Raw genomic sequence first — 24521 nt, forward strand, 5'->3', positions numbered from 1 at the left:
TTCCTGAAAAATTCACTGTGTGTCTTTAGAGAGATTAGCATGTCTAACTAGGTGTTAACAGCAAGTGTAAATGTGGACAATCAGCTCTGTGTGATCCGTGTAGAGGTGTGCCATTTTCTAGGATAATCTGTAAACACTGGAGGATACCATGAAGTAAACCCTACAGGGTTTTTGGAAGATTTCTTTATCTTTTGAGGTTATTTATGCTGCTGCTTATCTTTTAGAGCAGATAAGAAGTTTTGAGTTTAGGTCCACTTTTATTGCAGGGAAATAATTCAAGCATCTTTCTCATTAACAAGAGAGCAACTAATTCCCTTGTTATCAAAAGAAATACACTGCAGTATTTAATATTTTATTGACATGTCCTCCATTTTTACAACAACCTCAGAGGTTTTTTTATATCATTGTCTATGGTACAGATTGCTGTATGCATGTATTTTGTGAGTGCAAGGGGTCCATACTGATCTGTATATCAGACAAGAGCACATTTTATCACCCTCTGATTACACAATTATCCCGCTTTGCAAAACAGCTTTGAGCAGATATAAAATTGGTTGCACATAAATTTAGTAATAAGCAGCAGTATCATACAGTACTACACAGTCATACACTCTGATGTTAACCCTCTAGTGCACCCTAATCAAACCTGTCTATGAAATTACCACACACCTTATTTGGTTGTAGAAAAGCTAACAAAAGCTATAACAAGGAGTACTTACCAGGAAGAACTTCAAACTGAAACAGGACATCTGGTAATCCTTGAAGATGTGTGTACAAACAAAGGCCCTAATTTATTACGCTAGGAGAGCTGGCATGATCCAGAAAACTCAGACTCATCATCGTGTTTGTCCATTGTCGTTGACGATGATCAAGAATATCATAATATTATTTATTATTTATTTATTGTATTTATAAAGCGCCAACATATTTTACGCAGCGCTGAACATTAGTTTAGGTTGCAGACAATATTTAGGGGTGACATACAGCAATATGACAATACAGGAATACAAGAAAACCAGATCACACACCATAGTATGAGTACAAGGTAATGCTTAGTCAGTCACTGGATGGAGCATGGAGATTAAGCAAGTTAGGTTCACTCAGATGCATAGCATGGGTTCACAGTAATGGAGGTGCAAGATCAGGTAGGACACAAAAGGAGGAGGACCCTGCCCAAAGGCTTACAATCTAGAGGGAGAGGTAAGGACACAAATGGTAAGGGACCAGAGTTCAGCTGTAGGTTTAGAGCACTTGTGAGGGGTAGTAGGCCAGAGTGAAAAGGTGAGTTTTGAGGGCTTTCTTGAAGAAGGAGGGGGCTGCCCTAATGGGTGGAGGTAGGGAGTTCCATGGTGTTGGAGCAGCTCTTGAGAAGTCCTGGAGGCGTGCATGGGACTGGGTGATGCGGGGGGCAGTTATGCGAAGTTCATTGGAAGAGCGGAGTGAGCGGCTAGGTGTGTACCTCTGAGTAAGATCGGAAATGTAGGTTGGACAGGTTTTGTGGACAGATTTGTAGGTTAGACACAGTATCTTGAATCTGATTCTGGACTGTATAGGAAGCCAGTGGACAGATTCTAGGAGGGGATCTGCCGTGGTGGAGTGATGGGAGCAGTGGATAATTCTGGCTGCCGCATTCATGATGGACTGCAGTGGGGCTGTTCGGGTCATAGGGAGACCAGACAGCAGGGCATTGCAGTAGTCAAGGCGGGAAATGATGAGGGCATGGATGAGGAGTTTGGTGGTGGCAGAGGTCAGGAAAGGGTGAATCTTACAGATGTTACGAAGGTGGAAGTTGCAGGACTTTGTGAGGTTTTGGATGTGGAAAGTGAAGGAGAGTGCGGAGTCCAGGGTGACACCCAGACAGCGGGCTTGAGAGGTAGGGCGAATGGTAGTGTGGTTAACAGTGACATGCACATCTGGGAGGTTCGTGGATGGCCGGGGTGGGAAGATCAAAAATTCCCTTTTGTCTAGATTTAGTTTCAGGAACCTAGCGGATATAATAATACTAATCCTAACATTTTGTATAGCGCTTTTCTCCTGTTGGACTCAAAGCGCTCAAGAGCTGCAGCCACTAAGGGTGCACGCAAGAGGCCACCCTGCAGTGTTACGGAGTCTTGCCCAAGGACTTCTTACTGAATAGGTGCTGACCCTACCAAGGATCCAAACCCTGGTCTCCTATGTCAAAGGCAGAGCTACTGCTCATATGAAGGAGGTTAACGGAGTATATTTTTGCGTCTGTGGCTGATCAGTCCAGTGCGGAAAAGCTCTGCTGCTTGTAGAGCACAAGTGGTTTGCTGGGATGGTTGGCAGAACATTGTCTCTGGATTTGCACATCTCACGCTTCTTCTGCCCCTGTGTAATCCTGTTCTGCTCATAGGAAGTAGCACTTTTGCTAATACAACTTTGCCAGGCGTGAGAATGTTGTGGCTCTCTCAGGAGTCCGGGTCAATGCCAAGGCACTTCAGAGACTTTGAGCATGGCATTTTTTCTGCCCACCTCTTCAATGGATGACTACCTTCCTATCTGGCAGTAAGGCCTGGAACCCACTACAAATCGCTATCGCCAATCGCTAGCATTTTGTAAGCGATTTCATGAGCGTTTTGTTAGTAATTTTAAAAAGTGTAAGGTTTTTGCCAGCGATTGTGTAGCGATTAGCGCTTTTAATACTGATTGATCCTTTCAATATTAATTTGTTTATAGTGTGCAGTAACTTCAAAACTCTAGCAAAATCGCTCTGTGCGGGTTTTTATGCAGGATTACGCCAGCGGTTTTATACTTTACATTGCTAAACGCAAAAAAAAATGCTGCATGTCCTGCGTTTTGCAATTTGGTAATCGGAATCACTCCAGTGGAATTTGGCACATACATTAACATTAGCTAAGCGTTTAGGGAAATCGCTAGCGGTTTGAATCGCTCCCTAAATTCTCAGAAAATTGCTCTAGTGGGTTCCAGCCCTAAGGTTGTGTTGTATGTAGCACTTGCTTTTCAGTGATTAACAGTGTTTAGCTGCATTTCCTGGTTAAGAAGCCAAGCAATGTCCAGTCCCTGCAATGGCATTGCCTGCCCCTTACTGTGCCTTTGCCTACTCTTGCCATGCCGCTTCTAGCCACATGGGAACATCATTGCCTGGAATCTGTAATGAGGTCAGGCAGTGATCACAGGGGAAGGGAGAACCCAATGTGTTGAGCCATTTGAGGCTAATATGTGTTGGGCCATTCTAAGTTTTCAGCATTAGTGTACTTCTGTGTTTTTATGTACAACAGAGATAACAATTTTGATACTCACCTAAGAAAAGGGAAGCCACTGGATGCGTTCGTACACGGGAGAGCAACCACAAGACCATATCCAACAAGCTATTGTCAGATATGTTCGAGGGTCTGTGTGTGGCAGTGGTAGAATTGAGGAGGAGATGGGAAGCCTTTGGACTATCTGGAGGCTTCCCTCTGCTTAGGTAAGTATCCAACTTTTTTTTCCCCTAAACTGGCTCAGGTTCCCTTTAAGAGGTTATAGTCAATTTAGTTGAGAGTTATAAAAGCTATTAGTCTATTTGGTTCCCCCGCACGTGTGTCTGTTTGTTTTCTTAGTACTAACAATGGATTTTATAGATGTTTAGTCAATAAGACGTAAGCCATTTACAGTTTTGTGGCAGGCTTGGCCTTGGAAGTGAAATAACAATTTTATATCATTGCAGACGATGCAGTTTGCCAGAGATATTGAGCTTGAAGTAAACAGCCATAAAACAACCCGACAGTTGCTGGAGAGAAGCCAGGGGTTGGTGGAGGAGAAGGAGCAGCTTCTGCAGGAACGCATCCTGCATTATGAACATGTCAGCAGAGAGCTGCAGAGTCAGGTGGGCTCTATAGATACCCATCACTTACTCTGGTAGATGGCTGTAGTCTGAAAGCATCAATTAACCTGACATCTTCCGTCTCTTCTGAAGTATGAAGAGACGCTGGCATCGCTCAGGGAGCAAAGCAAAACTGAGATCGCTGCCCGAGATGAGAAGATTGATAAACTGAAGCACCAGATCTCCGAACTTTTCAAAGACAAGTCATGGTACATTTAACTCTTTACCTCTCCTACTTTCTCTTAACTACTTGAGGACCGTAGGCTTACACCCCACTAGTGACCAGGCTGTTTTTTGCTATTTAGGCCATTGCAGCTTAAAGGCCTCGCTGCAGGGCCGTACATCTCAGCTCACAAGTGATTTCCCCCTCCCCCTTTTTTATCCACCAACAGAGTTTTCTGTTGGTGGGCTCTGATTCCTCCCCCAATGTTTGTCTGTTTTTTTTTTTATAAATATTTATTTCCTTTATTTTAAAATAAATGTTGTTTTTTCTAAACTCCGCCCTCTCTCCCCCTGCCAGCCAATCAGTGCGATTGGCTGTCATAGGCTTCAGCCTATGACAGCGGATTGCTTCCCCGCCTCCAGAGGGGACAGCCGTGTCACATTGCTGTCCCAAGTACAGTGCTGCATTCGATCACATCGCTGTACACTGAAAATAGATGGCTGTTTCGCCGTCTAACAGTCTCCTAGCGGCGATCGCCGATGGGAGACTGATGACAGAGTGGAGCTTCGTCATTCAAGCGGAGATGCGCTCAATCTCCTGCAAAACCCTGCCCCAGGACTTGACGCCAATTGCCGTTAGGTGGTCCTGGGGCTGACACTGCGATCACGCCCATTGGCGTGACTCGGTGGTAGGGGGGGGGGGTTAAAGGAAAACTATACCCTCTAAAATTAAATTGCTTCCCTGGATCCTAGTCAATCCTAGGTTTTGGGTAGAATGTATTAAAAAAAATCTACAGTACTTGTAAAGCCTGGTATATACCTTAAAATGTTATTGGCCAATCACTGACCAATGTTACCACCTTAAATTATGAGAGTTAATCTACACAATCTGTTTATAGTATTCAAAATCTGTTGACACTCCTACTACATGGAGGTGGTAAAAGTGACCAATCAAAATTGAAGGAGTGTACAAGGCTTTAGGGTGCATAAACACATCCAATTTAGATTGATTGGCTAATTTTACCACTTCCATATACTAGTAGGGCCAACAGACTTTGAATATTAGGAACAGATTTTGTAGGAGAGATCTCATACTACATAGAGGTGGTAAAATTGGGCAGTGGTTTGCCAATCAAATTTATATGTACACACACAGGGGTGTTGCACGTACTGTAAAAACAGGATCTCAGCAGAGAGGAAAACTGTATACTCACCTTGGGTAGTTTTCTTTTCCTAGTGTTTGTCCATGTCAGTATACTACTGGGCAAAGCCCCGCCTCCCTTTGCCCTAATAGGACAACTAACTAATAAAGGCCTCTAATCACCCCATACTGCCATTCCATGTTACTAGAACGAGCCGACAGCATAGGGTGGGGCCGTATACTGACATGGACAAACACTAGGAAAGGAAAACTACCCAAGGTGAGTATACAGTTTTCCAGTTTCCCTAGTGTTTGCCATGTTAGTATACTACTGGGAAATAACTAGATAAAATCAGGGTGGGTATGCTGAACACAATTTTAATACAATCAAAAACACAAAACTGAAATCACACAGCATTATTTAGAGCAGAGGAAATAACTTTCTTTCCAAAATCAACAGTTGAGAGTGAGGCTGGCCCAACACAATAATGCTTCAGAAAAGTGTGATCCGTCGCCCAATTTGCAGCCTTACACACAGTTAATAGTGAAACTTTGTTTAGCGCTGCCCATGAAGAAGATATACTTCTTGTTGAGTGGGTGTTAATGTCCTGCGGTGGCTCTAAGTCTCTTGACTTATATGCCATTTGAATTAATTTTACAATCCAACAAGCTAAAGTTCTTGTAGAAGCCATCTTCCCTCTTCTATATCCTGCCGGGATGACAAATAGTCTTTCAGACAATCTAATTTGTCTTGTTGCCTTTAAATAGGCCTTAATAGTCGATGGAATGTCCAAAGAATGAGGTTTAGTAGGATCCTCTTGGGAAACAAATGCTGGAAGCGTCGACTCCTGATTAAAATGAAGTGATGTACATTTTGGTAGAAAAGACTGAACTGGAAATAACACTCTCCTGTCTTGAAAGAACACTAAATAATGCTCCTTGTGTGACATTGCATGTAGTTCAGATGTTCTCCTACCAGAGGTGATGGCTATTAGAAACACGGTTTTCCAAGAGAGATTTTGTAATGTTGCCCTGTCATTTTGAAAATCCTCTGAAGATGACAAAAATCCAAAACTAGGGGTAAATCCCATTTAGGAAATCTCAGTTTAATAGGAGGCCTTAATTTTATTGCTGCCTTAAAGAACTGTTTGATTAATAGGTGAGAAGCCCAAGATACCCCTGAAACAGAAGAGATGGCAGAAACATGTCTCCTGAGTGTTGAGTACGATAGATTCATATTCAAGACCCTCTGCAAGAATAACAAGATATCACATGGCTTTATATTGGCTGACGAGAGTCCTTGTTCATTGGCAAAATCATTAAAGACTTTCCAGACCCTATTGTGTGAGGTTGCAGTAGTTTTTTTTTGCTTTAAGCAAAGTTTCTACCACCTCCACTGAACAACCAGAATTTAGTAATCTAGCCCTCTCAAATTCCAAGCCATCAGCTGTAGATGTTTTAGATTGCCGTGTAGAACGTGTCCTTGCTATAAAAGGTATTTGATCATTGGAAGTGGCACTGCATCCCCCTTGGGCATCTGGAGAAGGAGGGGAGACCAAGGCCTGGCTGGCCAGTATGGAAGTATTGCTATTACTTCCATTCTGGGGTAACTCAATTTCTGTAGGAATCTGAAGATTAACTGTGTCGGTGGGAAGGCATAGGCCGTCTTGAACCACCAACCCCAAGGTTAATGCATCCAACCCCAAGGCCTGTTGGTCAGGAAACCTCAAATAATACAGGGGAGTTTTGTGATTCTTCCGTAGAGGCAAATAAATCAATCTGGGGCATTCCCCATTTTTTGACTAACTGAAGAAATCTCTTCAGATATAGAGACCACTCGTTGTTGTCCAAGTGGTGACGAGATAGAAAATTCGCCTGCTGGTTCTGTGGCCATAGGAGATAGACAGCTGATATCTCCTTGAAATACTTCTGAGCCATAGTCATGATAGGACAAACCTCTCTCATTAGGGATCTGCTGTGCGTTCCACCCTGTTTTCTTACATACGATACTGCTGACACATTGTCCATTCTTTGAAGGACTGCCTGACCCTTCAATACAGGAAGAAAATGACATAGAGCTTGACAGGCTGCCCTGAGTTCCAGTACATTCAAAACAACCTGCTGACAATTCACTGTCCAAAAACCTTGAGCTGGGTGACTTTCTAACACTGCTCCCCAACCCACAGTGCTGGCATCAGTTGTGAGAATTTTCCAGTCTGGAGGGAATAAATTCCGACAATTCCTCAAATTGTGATTGTTCAGCCTCCACTTTAGAGAGATCTTTACCACATTCAGGATTTTTATCCACTGTTTCATGTCTTCTTTGTTCCACTGCCTTAGAAAGTTCAACTGGAATGGTCTTAAATGCCAGTGGGCCCATGGCACCATGAGAATAGTTGAGGACATGAGGCCTAGTAAACTCTGACAATCCTTTGCTTGAACAAAATCTCCGATCATAAATTGTTGAACAATCCTTTGAATTTTCACAATCTTCTCCTCTGGTAGAGAAATAGTGCGTTGAACTGTGTCTATCATTGCTCCTAGAAACAGAATTCTTTGGGAAGGAAGATGACTTTTTTCTTGATTTAGTATCCAACCATAGCTTGTTAGAGTCTCTATTAGTATTGTCTGATGCTGTAGTAACAACTGTCTTGATGAAGCCAGGAGAATGATGACGTCCAAGTAATGAAGGACGCGTATTCCCCGAACACGTACCAACGAAATTACGGCGAGAAGCACCTTTGAAAAGGTCCGAGGCGAAGTAGCGAGACCAAATGGAAGACAAACAAACTGAAGATGCAGGGGCCCTATTGCAAAGCGAAGAAACTTCTGATACACTGGATGCACCGGAACGTGAAAATACGTGTCCTTCAGATCTATGGACAACATCCAATCCCCTGGCCGCATTGACATCACTATGGACGACAGAGTCTCCATTTTGAATTTTGGAATATGAATGAATTTGTTCAGTTTCTTTAAATCCAGAACAGGTCTTAAAGGGAACCAGAGATGAATGTTTCACACAAAATAAACATATCAGTCGATAGCTTGTAAAGAATAAATGCTCTACCTGATCATTTTGCCGCTCTGGTGTGCCTTTTTTAGTGTTTTTTTTTGTTATCCATTATTGCTCCAGGAAAAATCAAATATGGCCGCCGGCTCATATCCCTTCTCCTTCCGGGTTATGAGTTGTTCTGGATGTGCTGTCTAGGCTATATGAGACTAGGCTGCTATCTAGGCTAAATGCAGCCTTTCATCTATGTGCTTTCATTTTGGTATGATGTACAGCTGCCTGTAGGAAGTGTCTCTCATAGGAATGAAACTGCAGTCATCATCAGTATCTAGTGCACACAGAGCACACAGGGATCATATTGCAGCCACAGAGCCTCTCTCTCAGCAGGAGAAGCCCCTCCCATGTCATCACAGCTCTCAGTATGCAAAGCAGGAAATCTAAGCCGGGAGGTGGCAGGCTTGGGCTTGAAAAGACTCCACAGAAGAGTGACTCAGCTATAATGATTCCAGGTCAAACCTAGACTGAGCCAGTCGGGGATTCTTATCACAGCTGCTAATAAACTAATTAAGCAGATAACAATGAAACTAAAAGCAGGGTAGGTGTTTACTGTCATGTTCCCACTGATAAATGTAATAAAATACATGAGGGTGCTTCATCTCTGGTTCTCTTTAAATCCCCCGATTTCTTTTTTTTATCAAAAAGATTGGAGAATAATAACCTGTACCTTCTTCTGAAGGTGGTACTGGACAAACCGCCTTTTGACTCAAAAGTTTTGACACATACTCCCTTAAGATTAGCTTTTTTTCTATCGTTCTTGTTATTTTTGTCTGAATCATGTTGTTCCTCGGTGGGCTTTTCTTGAACGTCCATTGATGACCTAAAGAGACCGTTTTTACTACCCACATATTCTGTAAATTTCCCGCCCAGACATCCTTGAAGTGTTGCAATCTTGCACCCACCGAAATATATCCTCATTTCAAAACAACTTCCTTACATCCGCGGTAGTATTAGTGACCTTAGATCTATTGGACTTTTGAAAGGTCTGATTTGACCTCCAATTTCTCCTAAAATCTTTTCCAGGTTTATACGATTTTGCTTCCGTAAACTTATTATATACTTGCTTTCTGTACTGCGGAAATCTCTGTTTTCTAAATTTACGATCCTGCGGCAATAGCCCAGATTTTCCTCCAGTCACCCTATTTTTTTAAACTTCTCGGATAGCACACCTATCTTGCTTCAATGGCTGTGCCAGGTCTAGTCCGTGTGGCTAGCACAGACTTGATTATAGACCACAAGCAAAAAAAATGACCAGCTCTTGCTGAATTCTTAAAAAGCAGGTTATATATTAAAAAAAATGTGAACAAAAATGGCCATGACTTCCGGAATGTAACTATAGCTCAGTAGTAGTGATAGCTCTTAGCTGCATACAGATGCATGAAGATCTCCTCAGCTATAGGTTACGCCTTCATTGCAGCCCAATTCTGCTCACAAACAACGGACTGTTGCCGTTTCGAACGGATCAACCGTTCGAAACGGTGACAGTCCGTTGTGAGCAGAATTGGGCTGCAATGAAGGCGTAACCTATACCTGAGGAGATCTTCATGCATCTGTATGCAGCTAAGAGCTATCACTACTACTGAGCTATAGTTACATTCCGGAAGTCATGGCTATTTTTGTTCACATTTTTTGTGAATAAATAACCTGCTTTTTAAGAATTCGGCAAGTGCTGGTTATTTTTTTTTTTGCTTGTGGCCTCCAGTCACCCTAGAAATGGCAGCGTCCATTTTAGGGCCAAACAAATATTTTCCATCAAATGGAATTTTCGACCAGGACTGCTTTGAAGTTGGGTCTGCAGCCCACAGCTTTAACCATAAACATCTTCTGGCCATAATTGAATATAACATCAATCTACTAGAACGCCAGACTAGATCAACACTTGCTGCTCCAACAAAATCCGCAGTCAATGATAACTCTTGAAACGCAAACGACCATTCTTCCAAGCTCTCTCTTTTTCTAACCGCTTTCTGTAAATCAACCCATACCTTCATAGCTTTTGCTACTCAAGTCAGAGTAATAGCAATTCTCGCTGACTCTCCTGATGACAAGTATGCTCTTTTCAAATCCTGATCTATTTGACGATCTAATACATCTCTAAACAACGTAGAATCTTCAATCGGAAGCGTTACATTCTTCACTATTTTCATCAAGGAAGCATCAACCACTGGGTTAGACTGAACCAGATCTTCAGTTTCCTGTGACAGAGGAAACATCTTTTGATAACGATTTAAAAAAAAAATAATTTCACAGCTTTTCTCCACTCTTCTAGAATGAGTTCCTTAACCACTTCCCGACCGCCTAACGCACAGGGGCGGCCGGGAAGTGGAGCCCGCAAGGACCAGCTCACCCACAGAGGCGGCGGTCCTTGTAAGGGCATGGGCGGAGCGATCGCGTCATCCGTGACGCGATCCTCCACCGGCACCTGTCTCTGCATACCCGCCGTAACATCCCGCCGGCTGCCTCCTGCCCTGGTGGTCCCAATGTCCGAGGGACCACCAGGGCAGGCTGCAGCCACCCTATGTCGCACCCAAGCACACGGATTTCTTCCCCCCCCCCCCGCCCCAGATCGCCCACAGCACCCCTCAGACCCCCCCCTGCCCACCCCCCAGACCCCTGTTTGCACCCAATCAGCCCCCTAATCACCCATCAATCACTCCCTGTCACTATCTGTCAACGCTATTTTTTTTTATCCCCCCCCCGCCCCCTGCCCCCTCCTGATCACCCCCCACCCCTCAGATTCTCCCCAGACCCCCCCGTGTACTGTATGCATCTATCCCCCTGATCACCTGTCAATCACCTGTCAATCACCCATCACTGCCACCCATCAATCAGCCCCTAACCTGCCACTTGCGGGCAATCTGATCACCCACCCACACCAATAGATCGCCCGCAGATCCGACGTCAGATCACCTCCCAAGTGCAGTGTTTACATCTGTTATCTACCCTAAACACCCACTAATTACCCATCAATCACCCCCTATCACCACCTGTCACTGTTACCCATCAGATCAGACCCTAATCTGCCCCTTGCGGGCAATCACCCGCCTACACGCTCAGATTGCCCTCAGACCCCCCTTATCAATTTGCCAGTGCAATATTTTACATCTGTGCTTCCCTGTAATAACCCACTGATCACCTGTCAATCACCCATCAATCACCCCCTGTCACTGCCTCCCATCAATCACCCCCTGGCAATGCCACCCATCAATCTGCCCCTAACCTGCCCCTTGCGGGCAATCTGGTCACCCACCCACACCAATAGATCGCCCACAGATCCGACATCAGATCACCTCCAAAGTGCAGTGTTTACATCTGTTATCTACCCTAAACACCCACTAATTACCCATCAATCACCCCCTATCACCACCTGTCACTGTTACCCATCAGATCAGACCCTAATCTGCCCCTTGCGGGCACCCAATCACCCGCCTACACGTTCAGATTGCCCTCAGACCCCCCCCCCTTATCAATTCGCCAGTGCATTAGTTACATCTGTTCTTCCCTGTAATAACCCACTGATCACCTGTCAATCACCTGTCAATCACCCATCAATCACCCCCTGTCACTGCCACCCATCAATCACCCCCTGGCACTGCCACTCATCAATCAGCCCCTAACCTGCCCCTTGCGGGCAATCTGATCACCCACCCACACCAATAGTTCGCCTGCAGATCCGACGTCAGATCACCTCCCAAGTGCAGTGTTTATATCTGTTCTCTACCCTAAACACCCACTAATTACCCATCAATCACCCCCTGTCACTGCTACCTATCAGATTAGACCCCTATCTGCCCCTAGGGCACTCAATCACCCGCCCACACCCTCAGAATGCCCTCAGGCCCCAGCCCTGATCACCTCGCCAGTGCATTGCTTGCATCTATTCCCCCCTCTAATCACACCTTGAGACACCCATCAATCACCTCCTGTCACCCCCTAGCACACCTACCCATCAGATCAGGCCCTAATTTGCCCCGTGTGGGCTCCTGATCACTCGGCCAAACCCTCAGATCCCCCTCAGACCCCCTTCCGATCACCTCCCCAGTGCATTGATTGCATCTATTTTCCCCTCTAACCACCCCCTGAGACACCCATCAATCACCTCCTGTCACCCCCCCCCCAGCACTCCTATCCATCAGATCAGGCCCAATACAACCTGTCATCTAAAAGGCCACCCTGCATATGACCGGTTCCACAAAATTCGCCCCCTCATAGACCACCTGTCATCAAAATTTGCAGATGCTTATACCCCTAAACAGTCATTTTTAGACATTTGGTTTCCAGACTACTCACGGTTTTGGGCCCGTAAAATGCCAGGGCGGTATAGGAACCCCACAAACTGACCCCATTTTAGAAAAAAGACACCCCAATGTATTCTGTTAGGTGTATGACGAGTTCATAGAAGATTTTATTTTTTGTCAAAAGTTAGCGGAAATTGATTTTTTTTTTTTTTCACAAAGTGTCATTTTTCACTAACTTGTGACAAAAAATAAAATCTTCTATGAACTCGCCATACACCTAACGGAATACCTTGGGGTGTCTTCTCTCTAAAATGGGGTCACTTGTGGGGTTCCTATACTGCCCTGGCATTTTAGGGGCCCTAAACCGTGAGGAGTAGTCTAGAAAACAAATGCCTCAAAATGACCTGTGATTAGGACGTTGGGCCCCTTAGCGCACCTAGGCTGCAAAAAAGTGTCACACATGTGGTATCGCCGTACTCAGGAGAAGTAGTATAATGTGTTTTGGGGTGTATTTTTACACATACCCATGCTGGGTGGGAGAAATCTCTCTGTAAATGGACAATTGTGTGTAAAAAATATCAAACAATTGTCATTTACAGAGATATTTCTCCCACCCAGCATTGGTATGTGTAAAAATACACCCCAAAACACATTATACTACTTCTCCTGAGTACGGCGGTACCACATATGTGGCACTTTTTTACACCCTAAGTACGCTAAGGGGCCCAAAGTCCAATGAGTACCTTTAGGATTTCACAGGGCATTTTGCGACATTTGGTTTCAAGACTACTCCTCACGGTTTAGGGCCCCTAAGACACCCAAACGTATTCAATTTAGGAGTATGGTGAGTTCATAGAAGATTTTATTTTTTGTCACAAGTTAGCAGAAAATGACACTTTGTGAAAAAAAACAATTAAAATCAATTTCCGCTAACTTGTGACAAAAAAATAAAAACTTCTATGAACTCACCATACTCCTAACGGAATACCTTGGGGTGTCTTCTTTCTAAAATGGGGTCATTAGTGGGGTTCCTATACTGCCCTGGCATTTTAGGGGCCCTAAACCGTGAGGAGTAGTCTTGAAACAAAAATGACCTGTGAAATCCTAAAGGTACTCATTGGACTTTGGGCCCCTTAGCGCAGTTAGGCTGCAAAAAAGTGCCAATCATGTGGTATCGCCGTACTCGGGAGAAGTAGTATAATGTGTTTTGGGGTGTATTTTTACACATACCCATGCTGGGTGGGAGAAATACCTCAGTAAATGACAATCTTTTGATTTTTTTACACACAATTGTCCATTTACAAAGTTATTTCTCCCACCCAGCATGGGTATGTGTAAAAATACACCCCAAAACACATTGTACTACTTCTCCCGAGTACGGCGATACCACATGTGTGGCACTTTTTTGCACCCTAACTGCGCTAAGGGGCCCAAAGTCCAATGAGTACCTTTAGGATTTCACAGGTCATTTTGAGAAATTTTGTTTCAAGACGACTCCTCACGGTTTAGGGCCCCTAAAATGCCAGGACAGTATAGGAACCCCACTAATGACTCCATTTTAGAAAGAAGACACCCCAAGGTATTCTGTTAGTAGTACGGTGAATTCATAGAAGATTTTATTTTTTGTCACAAGTTAGCGGAAATTGATTTTTATTGTTTTTTTTCACAAAGTGTCATTTTCCGCTAACTTGTGACAAAAAATAAAATCTTCTATGAATTCACCGTACTACTAACGGAATACCTTGGGGTGTCTTCTTTCTAAAATGGGGTCATTTGTGGGGTTCCTATACTGTCCTGGCATTATAGGGGCCCTAAACCATGAGGAGTAGTCTTGAAACGAAATTTCTCAAAATGACCTGTGAAATCCTAAAGGTACTCATTGGACTTTGGGCCCCTTAGCGCAGTTAGGGTGCAAAAAAGTGGCACACATGTGGTATCACCGTACTCAGGAGAAGTAGTATAATGTGTTTTGGGGTGTATTTTTACACATACCCATGCTGAGTGGGAGAAAGATCTCTGTAAATGGACAATTGTGTGTAAAAAAAAAATTAAAAAATTGTCATTTACAGAGATACTTCTCCCACCCAGCATCGGTATGTGTAAAAATACACCCCAAAACACATTATACTACTTCTCCTGAGTACGGCAATACCACGTGTGGCACTTTTTTGCAGCCTAACTGCGCTAAGGGGCCCAAAGTCCAATGAGCACCTTTAGACTTTACAGGGGTGCTTACAAATTAGCACCCCCCAAAATGCGAGGACAGTAAACACACCCCACAAATGACCCCATTTTGGAAAGTAGACACTTCAAGGTATTCAGAGAGGGGCATGGTGAGTCCGTGGCAGATTTCATTTGTTTTTGTCGCAAGTTAGAAGAAATGGAACCTTTTTTTTTTTTTTTTGTCACAAAGTGTCATTTTCCGCTTACTTGTGACAAAAATTAATATCTTCTATGAACTCACTATGCCTCTCAGTGAATACTTTGGGATATCTTCTTTCCAAAATGGGGTCATTTGGGGGGTATTTATACTATCCTGGAATTCTAGCCCCTCATGAAACATGTCAGGTGGTCAGAAAAGTCATAGATGCTTGAAAATGGGAAAATTCACTTTTTGCACCATAGTTTGTAAACGCTATAACTTTTACCCAAACCAATAAATATACACTGAATGGGTTTTTTTTTAATCAAAAACCTGTTTGTCCACATTTTTCGCTCTGCATGTATACAGAAATTTTACTTTATTTGAAAAATGTCAGCACAGAAAGTTAAAAAAAAATCATTTTTTTGCCAAAATTCATGTCTTTTTTGATGAATATAATAAAAAGTAAAAATCGCAGGAGCAATCAAATAGCACCAAAAGAAAGCTTTATTAGTGACAAGAAAAGGAGCCAAAATTCATTTAGGTGGTAGGTTGTATGAGCGAGCAATAAACCGTGAAAGCTGCAGTGGTCTGAATGGAAAAAAAGTGGCCGGTCCTTAAGGGGGGTAAAGCCCGCGGTCCTCAAGTGGTTAACCTCCCTAGCGTTATGGACAAATTCTCTGTCCAAACAAAACATGCTGTGAACAGTATAAAAGTGCATACACATCAATACTCTCCTGCACTGTATACTAGACCCTTGCTTGACACATTTTGGCAAGTTACAGGGAAAAAAAAGTTTCAAAAATGTATTTTATCACTTTTTGCACAGAAATCCTGGGGAAATTGAACGCCAGGGAGGTCCTCCATAAGAGGAAAGAACATTTCTACACACATTTCTGCACAAAGCGATTTTGTGAGCGTTTTGCGTTTTTCCTATACCTTCCATTGAGGCGGAATCGCCTCAAAAAATGGCCCATGCACCGCTTTTCTGAGCGGATCGGAAACGAACCGCTCAGATGTGAACTTTCTCATAGAGACTCATTGCACATTTTGATTGATTTTGAAAATCGCCAGCGCTTTAAAAAAGTCAAACTCCCTAGCGTGAAAGGATCCTAAAAGCCTGAGCTGTAGGAAGTAGCTGGTAAAGAGGCTCCTGTTTTTCTTAGTGTATTGTGCAGTTGTCATCCTACAAATGTAGGAAATAATCATGCGCTCCCCCTTATCCACAACAATCACACTTGATGCAATATGGAAGTGCAGATCCCCTTGCGGGTACAGACTCACCAGATCCTGAGGTCTCAAGTGCCAAGTCTCGCTTCCGGGGGTGTTGGCCCCTCCGTCGCCTCTCTGGCTACTAGGTCTCCTCCAGTGACTACTGGCTCTGCTGGGCTCTCCTTCCCAATCGTGTGAAATGTGGAAAAAACACAAACAAGAGGACCCGCCTCTTCTTGCATTATCTTCTTTTATTTCAATAAAAAGGTTTTAAAAACAAGCTTTGAGGCAAAAAAAAGTTCATAAGGCAGCCGGATGGGTTACAAAGGTGCAGGCTAGGAGGCATTAGCTCCCGGGTGGCCGCCTCCCGCCGTCCAAAACAACCCTCCACGCCGCTTCTAGTTTGTTAAAACGCAGCGCCGGGGATCACGCCAGTGACACCACTCGGCTGCAATTGCTGGCGTACGCGTCACACGTTACGCATGTACGCGTTGACGTCACTCAAGCCACGCCCTACGCGTTTCGCTGATAACAGCTTATCAGGGGCTAATCGTAGTGACGTCCACGCTGCCCTTTTATTTGCTAAACACCTCCCAGCCACCATCCAGGAAGTAATTCCCCCCCTCACATATCATATTCACTAAGTTGCCATAGCGACATGAAACTCCTATACGATATACACCAATACAGCGCTGCGGATCTTATCTTGGACTTTGTGGTTAAGTGCCATTTAGACAGTATACACCCAGAAAGGGGGTTTGCACCATCTGGGTTTACCATTTTAGTATATTATTGTGAGCGCTGAAATCTTTTTTTTCATTTGATCCTACAAATGTCTTTACTCTTTTTTTCTGTATGAAACTCTAGGGAGCACCAGAAGCAGATGGAAGAGCTGCAGAAAGAAATGACTCGATTAGCAGAAGAGGCTCAATTGCTTAGGACCCAGCTGAAGAGAGAGAGAATTTCCAAACAAGTAAGGTCACTGGTGGTGCCACATCACTGGTGTTACAGAGCTCCGGATTATAGGCCTTCTGATGAACAGACAAGGATGTTCTTTCTTCCAGTCCTGCTATGAGATCCCCTGTGGAAAGCAGCTAGCATTATGAGCAGGATAATCTCTCTGTAGGGAAAATTTGGGGGGATTAAAGCAGCCAAATCAAACTAATCCATTGCTGCAATTAACGCTTCTGTTGTACTTTCCCTTATAAACTCATAAGCATGCCATAATATAGTGTGTGGAAGCTAATGCCCAGCTTGGGTCTTTCAGAAGTGAAAAAACTGCTTCTGGCTGCTATGTTGAGTCATGAATTGGAGCTGGGGGACATACCTAGATGGGAGCAGCACCTGCAGCATGGGGCCCAGAGCTGTGGGGGCCACAACTACTAACCTTCCCTTCCTCCCATACAGGGGACTATACTTCAGATCAGGTGTTTTTGTGGCTACACTTGTTATGGGTGTGAAGATCATGATGGCCACTCTTGTTTTATGACCCTTGTGAGATGGGCCCCTAGGCTGTGAAGGGCAAGGGGTGTGACCATTGTGGGTCCCGTCAAAAGTTTTCATGGAAGCCCCATGAATTGTGACTGACTGGAGCCATGTTGGATCCTATGGCCACAAGCAAGGGAAGCTAAATCCTTTCAAGGACCCAGAATTTAAAGAGAAACCGTAACCAAGAATTGAACTTCATCCCAATCAGTAGCTGATACCCCCTTTCCTATGAGAAATCTTTTCCTTTTCACAAACAGATCATCAGGGGGCTCTGTATGGCTGATATTGTGGTGAAACCCCTCCCACAGTGTGATGTCAACGCCTCACAGCTCTGAGATCCTGACTTCACACTGTCGGAGCCTTGTCGCACTGTGGGAAATGACAGCTGTTTCCAACTGCCAAAAAAGCAAGCAGCATCTCCTTCCAGTGGCATCACCTGCCAGCAGTAAAAATGTCACCATGTGATAAATGTCAGAATGTAAATCAGGGAGAGGAAATATTTTACAATGGACAAACACTGACTAAATAATGTATACATAATTATTGTAAAAATGAAACACTTTTTTAATCACATTATTTTCACTGGAGTTCCTCTTTAAACGGGAAAGGAGGTGCTGAGGGGAGTGGTCAGTTTACATACAAACAATTATTAACCCTCTGCACTTCAACACTCACAACAAGCTGGAACTCCAGTAACATTAAAAACAACTTGAATGCAAGCTATATTCTGTTGAACTAAATGGAGGATATTTGGTTCCAAAATGGTTTGCATGCAAAAGCATTCCGTACTAGTCCCTTTCACCAACGTTGAGGTTTCTTCAAGTCGAAGGGGTCCCTACTCTGCCCACTCTAGTCAGTAAGCAAGCAAACATTTCATGCTTATGAACCTGGGATTCATGCTGAGGCCTGTCTGGTTCTACCATTCTAGGGAATACAGGTAGTCCCCGGGTTACGAACCCCCTGACTTACGAACGACCCGGCGATACGAACGCCCACCGCGATGACGTCACGCAGCCCAGGGACTACCTCTGTGCCCCCTTTATGCCAATCAGCGGCGTCCTCTCTCCCCTTAATGCTCTTCCCAGCGGCTTCCCTAGCGTTGCGTAATGACGCAATGAAAAGGAGAACCCACAGCTCCTTCTGATTGTGTCATTACGCAACGCTAATAGTGAAGCCGCTGGAAGGAATGGTGAAGGGAGAGAGGACGCCGCTGATTGGCTCGGAGCCACCATGGAATAGGTGAGACTTGTAATCAATTCTGCTGTGCATACTCTACATTAGGAAAGGGGGCACAGGAGGCACAAGGAGACACAGAGGGGGCAGAGATGACACAGAGGGGGGACACTGGAAGCACAGGGGACAGAGAAGGCACAGCGTTCCGACTTAAGGACGGATTCAGGTTAAGAACGAGCCTACAGTCCCTATCTCGTTCGTTAACCGGGGACTACCTGTACATGCATGCACATAAATAAGTCAAAGATCATTATTCTTAGTATTTATATAGTGCCGACATCTTCTGCAGCACTTTACAGAGTATATATAGTCATGTCACTAACTGTCCCTCAGAGGAGCTCACAATCGAATCCCTACTATAGTCCTATGTCTATGTATAAACTGTAGTGTATGTATGGTAGTCTAGGAACAAGTTTAGGGGGAAGCCAATTAACTTATTTGTATGTTTTTGGGATGTGTGAGGAAACCGGAGTGCCCGGATGAAACCCACGCAGGAGAACATACAAACTCCTTGCAGATGTTGACCCGGCTGGGATTCAAACAAGGGGCCCAGCGCTGCAAGACGAGAGTGCTAACCACTACGTCACTGTGCTGCGCCATCAGGGAGTGATCATCAGGGAGTGACAAACTGCACTGCTCACTCCATTATATAAATGGGCTGTACTGTCACAGGTGCAGGAGAGCTACAACCTGCAGCCAGAACACAATGGCTGCTGAAGGTTAATGATTGTTTGTATGTAAATTCAGAAGGAGGAGCTACAAGACTAAAGGCTCATACACACATCAGACTATAGTCTTTGGAAGATGAAAGATCACAGACCAATCTTACCACCCTTCATGTAGTATGAGAGCCATACTCTACACAGTCTTTTCTATGGAGCTGAACTCCACATCAGAAAAAAATCTTTGCAAGATGCTGCACACACAGATGCTGTACAGACACAAAAGATCAGTATCTGCAAAAGATCTGTTCCTGCCAAAAATCCATTCCTGCAAATTGCAATGATAGTCTATGAGATCTGCAGATCATCATACACACATGATTTAACTGACATTCATCTGCAGATCAAGCAATCATCCGCAAATCTAAAAATCCATCCTGGTGGATCTGATCTGCAGATGAATGTCAGTTAAATCATGTGTGTATGATGATCTGCAGATCTCATAGACTATCATTGCAATTTGCAGGGATGGATTTTTGGTAGGAACAGATCTTTTGCAGATACTGATCTTTTGTGTCTGTACAGCATCTGTGTGTGCAGCATCTTGCAAAGATTTTTTTCTGATGTGGAGTTCAGCTCCATAGAATAGACTGTGTAGAGTATGGCTCTCATACTACATGAAGGGTGGTAAGATTGGTCTGTGATCTTTCAGTTTCCAAAGACTATAGTCTGATGTGTGTATGCACCTTAAGAGTGTGTACACACATCCAATATTGATTGGACAATGATTAGCCAATTTAACCTCCATGTAGTATTTGAACTTAAGTACACAATGTGCTCCAAGTATTCAAAATCTGTTGGCCCTCATTCTACATGGAAGTGGTAAAATTAGGCAATGATTGGCCAATAAAAATGTAATGTGTGTATGCACTCTAATTCAGCCGGGTACTTTCAATATAGTCATTGCCAAAAATCCAGAAGCGCATTGCACAAAATGCACGCATTGCTAATTAATCGGTTGCATTAAAAGTGACAGGATGAACTGGAGCTAATTGCTGCATAGATCTTAGATCATAAGCAGCCTCTTAAAATGGACCTGCACTCAGGACTTCCTCTCTGCTGTAAAAATCTGCAACGTGTCTACTTCCTGCTTTCATGGAAGCAGACATAGAGTTAACATCCTGTGTTTACAAATTAGCTGTTTTGCAGAGGCAGCCAGCTGATGCAGCTGAGAGATCAAATTACAGATGAGGGGGAATTAGACAGGCTAAACTCTCTAAATACAGACAGGGTGCATTTCTCTATGTTTTCCTTCTGTCCTGTGCAAGAGTACAGGTCCACTTAAAAGCATATTGACTGTATTGTTGTAGGAGTGTGATAAGTGCAAGGCCAAGATGGCAGCCTTGGAAGACATCAAAGTACAATTAAAGTTGAAGAACAGGACTATAGATGAGCTGCAATCACTGTGCCAAAGATTTGAAAATCAGCTCCAAGAGCAGGTATGCTTGTTCTCATTACAACCATACAGTAAATAAAAAAAATTATATGTTGTGAGGTCTGACACTAAAATGTGAATGCATTTTATTTTGTTATGCGTTAAAATTTGGACTGCTGCTCTTTAAAGGGGAACTTTGACCAAGGATTTAACTTGATTCCAATCAGTAACTGATACTCCATTTTTAAGAAATATTTACCTTTTCTCACATAGACCACCAGAAGGGTCTGTATGGCTGTATGGCGAAACCCCTCCCACAGTGTGATGTCATGACCATGGTCCTGAAAGTTTGATTTCTGTGAACCTTGTTGCATTGTGGGAAATAACAGCTTCATCCAACTGCCAAGTAAGCAATATTTCCCTCAGTGCATAGAACTGTCAGTAAGGAACATTCTGTACAGATCACCTGGCAGAACTAAAGATGTCACCACCAGTGGTACATTTCAGAATGTAAATCGGAGAGAGGACATTTTTTAGAATGGGCAAACACTTACTACTTACTAAAAATCAGCAATTTTAATTTGTATTCATTATGTTATTCTTGCTACTGTCCCTCCTAAAGTACACCTGTATCTTAAGGAAAAAATAAATTACCATAGATGGCTCAGTAGGGAGAAGCCATCCAGAGGCATCCCCGGTCTCCCTAACCCCCCCCCCCCCCCCCCCTTCCTGCGCTGCAACAGAACCCTCTAAACAAACGTCGACATTAAAGAACAACTGAAGTTGGTGGACGGACTATCCTGTTAAGCAGCGTATAGGAACTTCCTGTCTGACTACTTATTGCAATAGTTGCTCTACTCACAGATCAGTGTATTGAGATTACTAATGTCATACCGGTTGCTGTTTGCTCAGGCTATGATAAGCCTACTGTTAATTCTTTATGCTGTTTCTGTTTACTGATGTTGAAACATGTTCTTATTGAAATTTGATCTGTATTACTTACAAAACTTTTCAATAAAAAACAATTGAAACAAAGAACAACTGAAGTGAGTAGAATATGGAGGCAGCCATATTTATTTCCTTTTAAAGTGTAACTGTTGGGCATAAAATTAAAAATCAATTCTTTAGTTTTATCTGGTAAACAAGTAATACGGATGCTAACCAGGCAATCCAAGAGTTAAAATCTTTTACTTTTCTTGTTTATAAATGATCATTCCTCAGTTTACATGACTCTTATTTGGTACGTTGCCGCACTAAGGAAGTTGCAGTGCATGCTGGGTTGTCTATTTTGCTTCTATATTTCCCCTCAGACTTAACTAATGTACAGAAGCAAAAAATAACAACCCACCATCTTCCTTTTTGTGTACCAAATTTTGTGTGTACCAAATAAGAGTCAGGTAAACTGGGGAATGATCATTTATAAACAAGAAAAGTAATTGTGATTTTAACTTTTGAATTGCCTGGTTAGCATCCTTATTACTTAAATTATTAGATAAAAGTAAATAATTGAATTTTGATTTTTATGCCCGACAGTTACACTTAAACAATACCAATTGCCTGGCAGCTCGACCACACTCATACATGGAAACAAGCACAACAAACAGCTTCAACTTTAAAGAGACTCTGAAGCGGGTCTAAATTCACTTTTTTAACATGCAGTCATGTTAAAGTGAATGTTTACCTATTTAAAAACCAAAAAGTCAGATACTCACCTAAGGAGAGGGAAGGCTCGGTCCTAATGAGCCTTCCCTCTCCTCTCCCGGTGCTTGGCCCGCGCAGGATCCCCCGTGGCAGTATTCGACCAGTTCGGTCAAATATTGCCACTTCCGCATGCCGAAGGGAGCTTTCGGAAGCCTTCGGGAGCACTCAGGCTCCCGAAGACGGGCCGCTCCACACTACGCATGCGCGAGCGCCCTTTATGACGCACTCGCGCGTGCGTAGTATGGAGCGGCCCGTCTTCGGAAGCTCGAGTGCTCCCGAAGACCTCCGAAGTCCCTGCGGCGGCGGACGCAAACGGGGGAGCCAGCGCAGCACCGAGGGCACCGGGAGAGGAGAGGGAAGGCTCATTAGGACCGAGCCTTCCCTCTCATTAGGTGAGTATCTGACTTTTTGGTTTTTAAATAGGTAACCACTGGCTTTAAGCAGTATAACCCCTGCTAAAACGCCGCTATCCTGCGGCAAAATGAGGGGTTTATAACCCCAAATCCCCTCTCCTACCTCCGGAGAGCGCTTCCTGATGAGGCAGAGCTTATGGCTGTAGCTCTGCCTCTCAGCGCGTCAATCCCCGCTGATCGCCGCCTCTCCCCCGCCCCTCTCAATCTGGCAAAACGAGGGGTTTATACCCCCCAAATCCCCCCTGCAAAATCCACGACTTTCTTGGTTGTGGATTTTGCTGCTCATGGAGGCAGAGCTTTCAGCTGCAGCTCTGCCTCCATGCGCGTCAATCTGCCCACGGATCTTCGCCTCTTCCCCGCCCCTCTCAGTGAAGGCAACATGACTGCATGTTAAAAAAGTGAATTTAGACTCTTTAAGGGGAAAGTCCGAGCACTTTAAAAATAAAAAATCCACTTACCTGGGGCTTCCTCCAGCCCCTGGCAGCCGTCCTGTGCCCTCGCCGCAGATCTGGTGGCTCCCGGTCCCCTCCGGTAGAGATGCCGTCCTCGCCAGGTCGGGTTTCGGTTCGGCTTCTCCTGTGCTCCAACGTTCACTCACTGGTCGCGGTGCCGTCATCTGGACTGTACTGCGCAGGCGCAGAACTACTGCATCTGCGCAGTACAGTCCGATGTCAGTGCGACTCTGAGAGATGCTTGCGCAGTGAACATCCTGCGTTGGAGGGGACCTGGGCTACCGGAGGTGAGCAGAACTGTGGCAAGGGCACAGGACAGCTGGAGGAAGCCCCGGGTAAGTGGATTTTGTTTATTTTAATTGAGGTCGGATGTGTCCTTTAAAGGACAACTGAAGCGAGAGGTATAGGGAGGCTGCCATATATTTTTCCTTTTAAACAACACCAGTTGCCTGGCTGATCCTCTGCCTCTAATACTTAGCTATAGATCCTGAAAAAGCATGCAATAGGTCAGGTGTTTCTGACATTGTTGCCAGATCTGAAAAGATTAGCTGCATGCTTGTTTTTGGTTTAATTCAGACATATGCAGACAAGTAGATCAGCGGGGCTACCAGGCAACTGGTATTGTTTAAGGCTACTTACACACCAAGACGTTGCGTTTTAGGGGACGTTATGGTCGCATAACATGCCCCTAACGCAACGCATGGTGGTGCGGGAGAGGACGGTAGAGTGAGCCACGTTAGGCGGCTCTATCCGCATAAGGTCTCCCAGGGTGGCGCTAATTGGCCGGCGGGACCACGTGATGCGGAGCGACACTCCACATCACGTGGTCCCGCCGGCCAATCAGCGGCCGCCAGTGCATATTAAGTAGCCATGTGCACGGCTACTGTAGCGGCATCTCCCCGCCTCCTCTCCGCCCCCCACAGACAGTCAAACGCGGCTAAAGCCACTAGAACGCACAGCATGCTGCACTTTCACTACAACGTGCAGGTTACATGTAACGCAACGTGGGCACTGTGAACAGCCCACTTGTGTTACATTGCTGTGCGTTGGGGGAGCGTTACAGGCTGCGCTAACGTGCGCCTGTAACGTCCCTGTGTGGAAGCAGCCT

The 24521-nt window shown here is 44.4% G+C and overlaps 1 protein-coding gene across 5 annotated transcripts in view; it reads left to right on the top strand.

Moving 5' to 3' along the window:
• Positions 1-24521, top strand: part of LOC137504249 (cytoskeletal protein Sojo-like) — a 44656-nt gene that overhangs the window by 19321 nt on the left and 814 nt on the right. For 4 of the 5 annotated variants that reach the window (XR_011019451.1, XR_011019450.1, XR_011019453.1 and 1 more), the window contains exons 4-8: positions 3689-3847; positions 3938-4053; positions 16897-17002; positions 20783-20911; positions 21121-21253. Coding sequence is in view for 1 of the 5 variants with exons in the window: in XM_068232407.1 (XP_068088508.1) it covers positions 3689-3847; positions 3938-4053; positions 16897-17002; positions 20783-20911 (510 nt within the window). In the remaining 4 variants the exon portion in view is untranslated. The remainder of the gene's footprint in view (positions 1-3688; positions 3848-3937; positions 4054-16896; positions 17003-20782; positions 20912-21120; positions 21254-24521) is intronic. The other variant, XM_068232407.1, reaches the window with a different exon arrangement.

The sequence above is a fragment of the Hyperolius riggenbachi genome, chromosome 4 (genome assembly GCF_040937935.1).
Source record: "Hyperolius riggenbachi isolate aHypRig1 chromosome 4, aHypRig1.pri, whole genome shotgun sequence".
NCBI lineage: Eukaryota > Metazoa > Chordata > Amphibia > Anura > Hyperoliidae > Hyperolius > Hyperolius riggenbachi.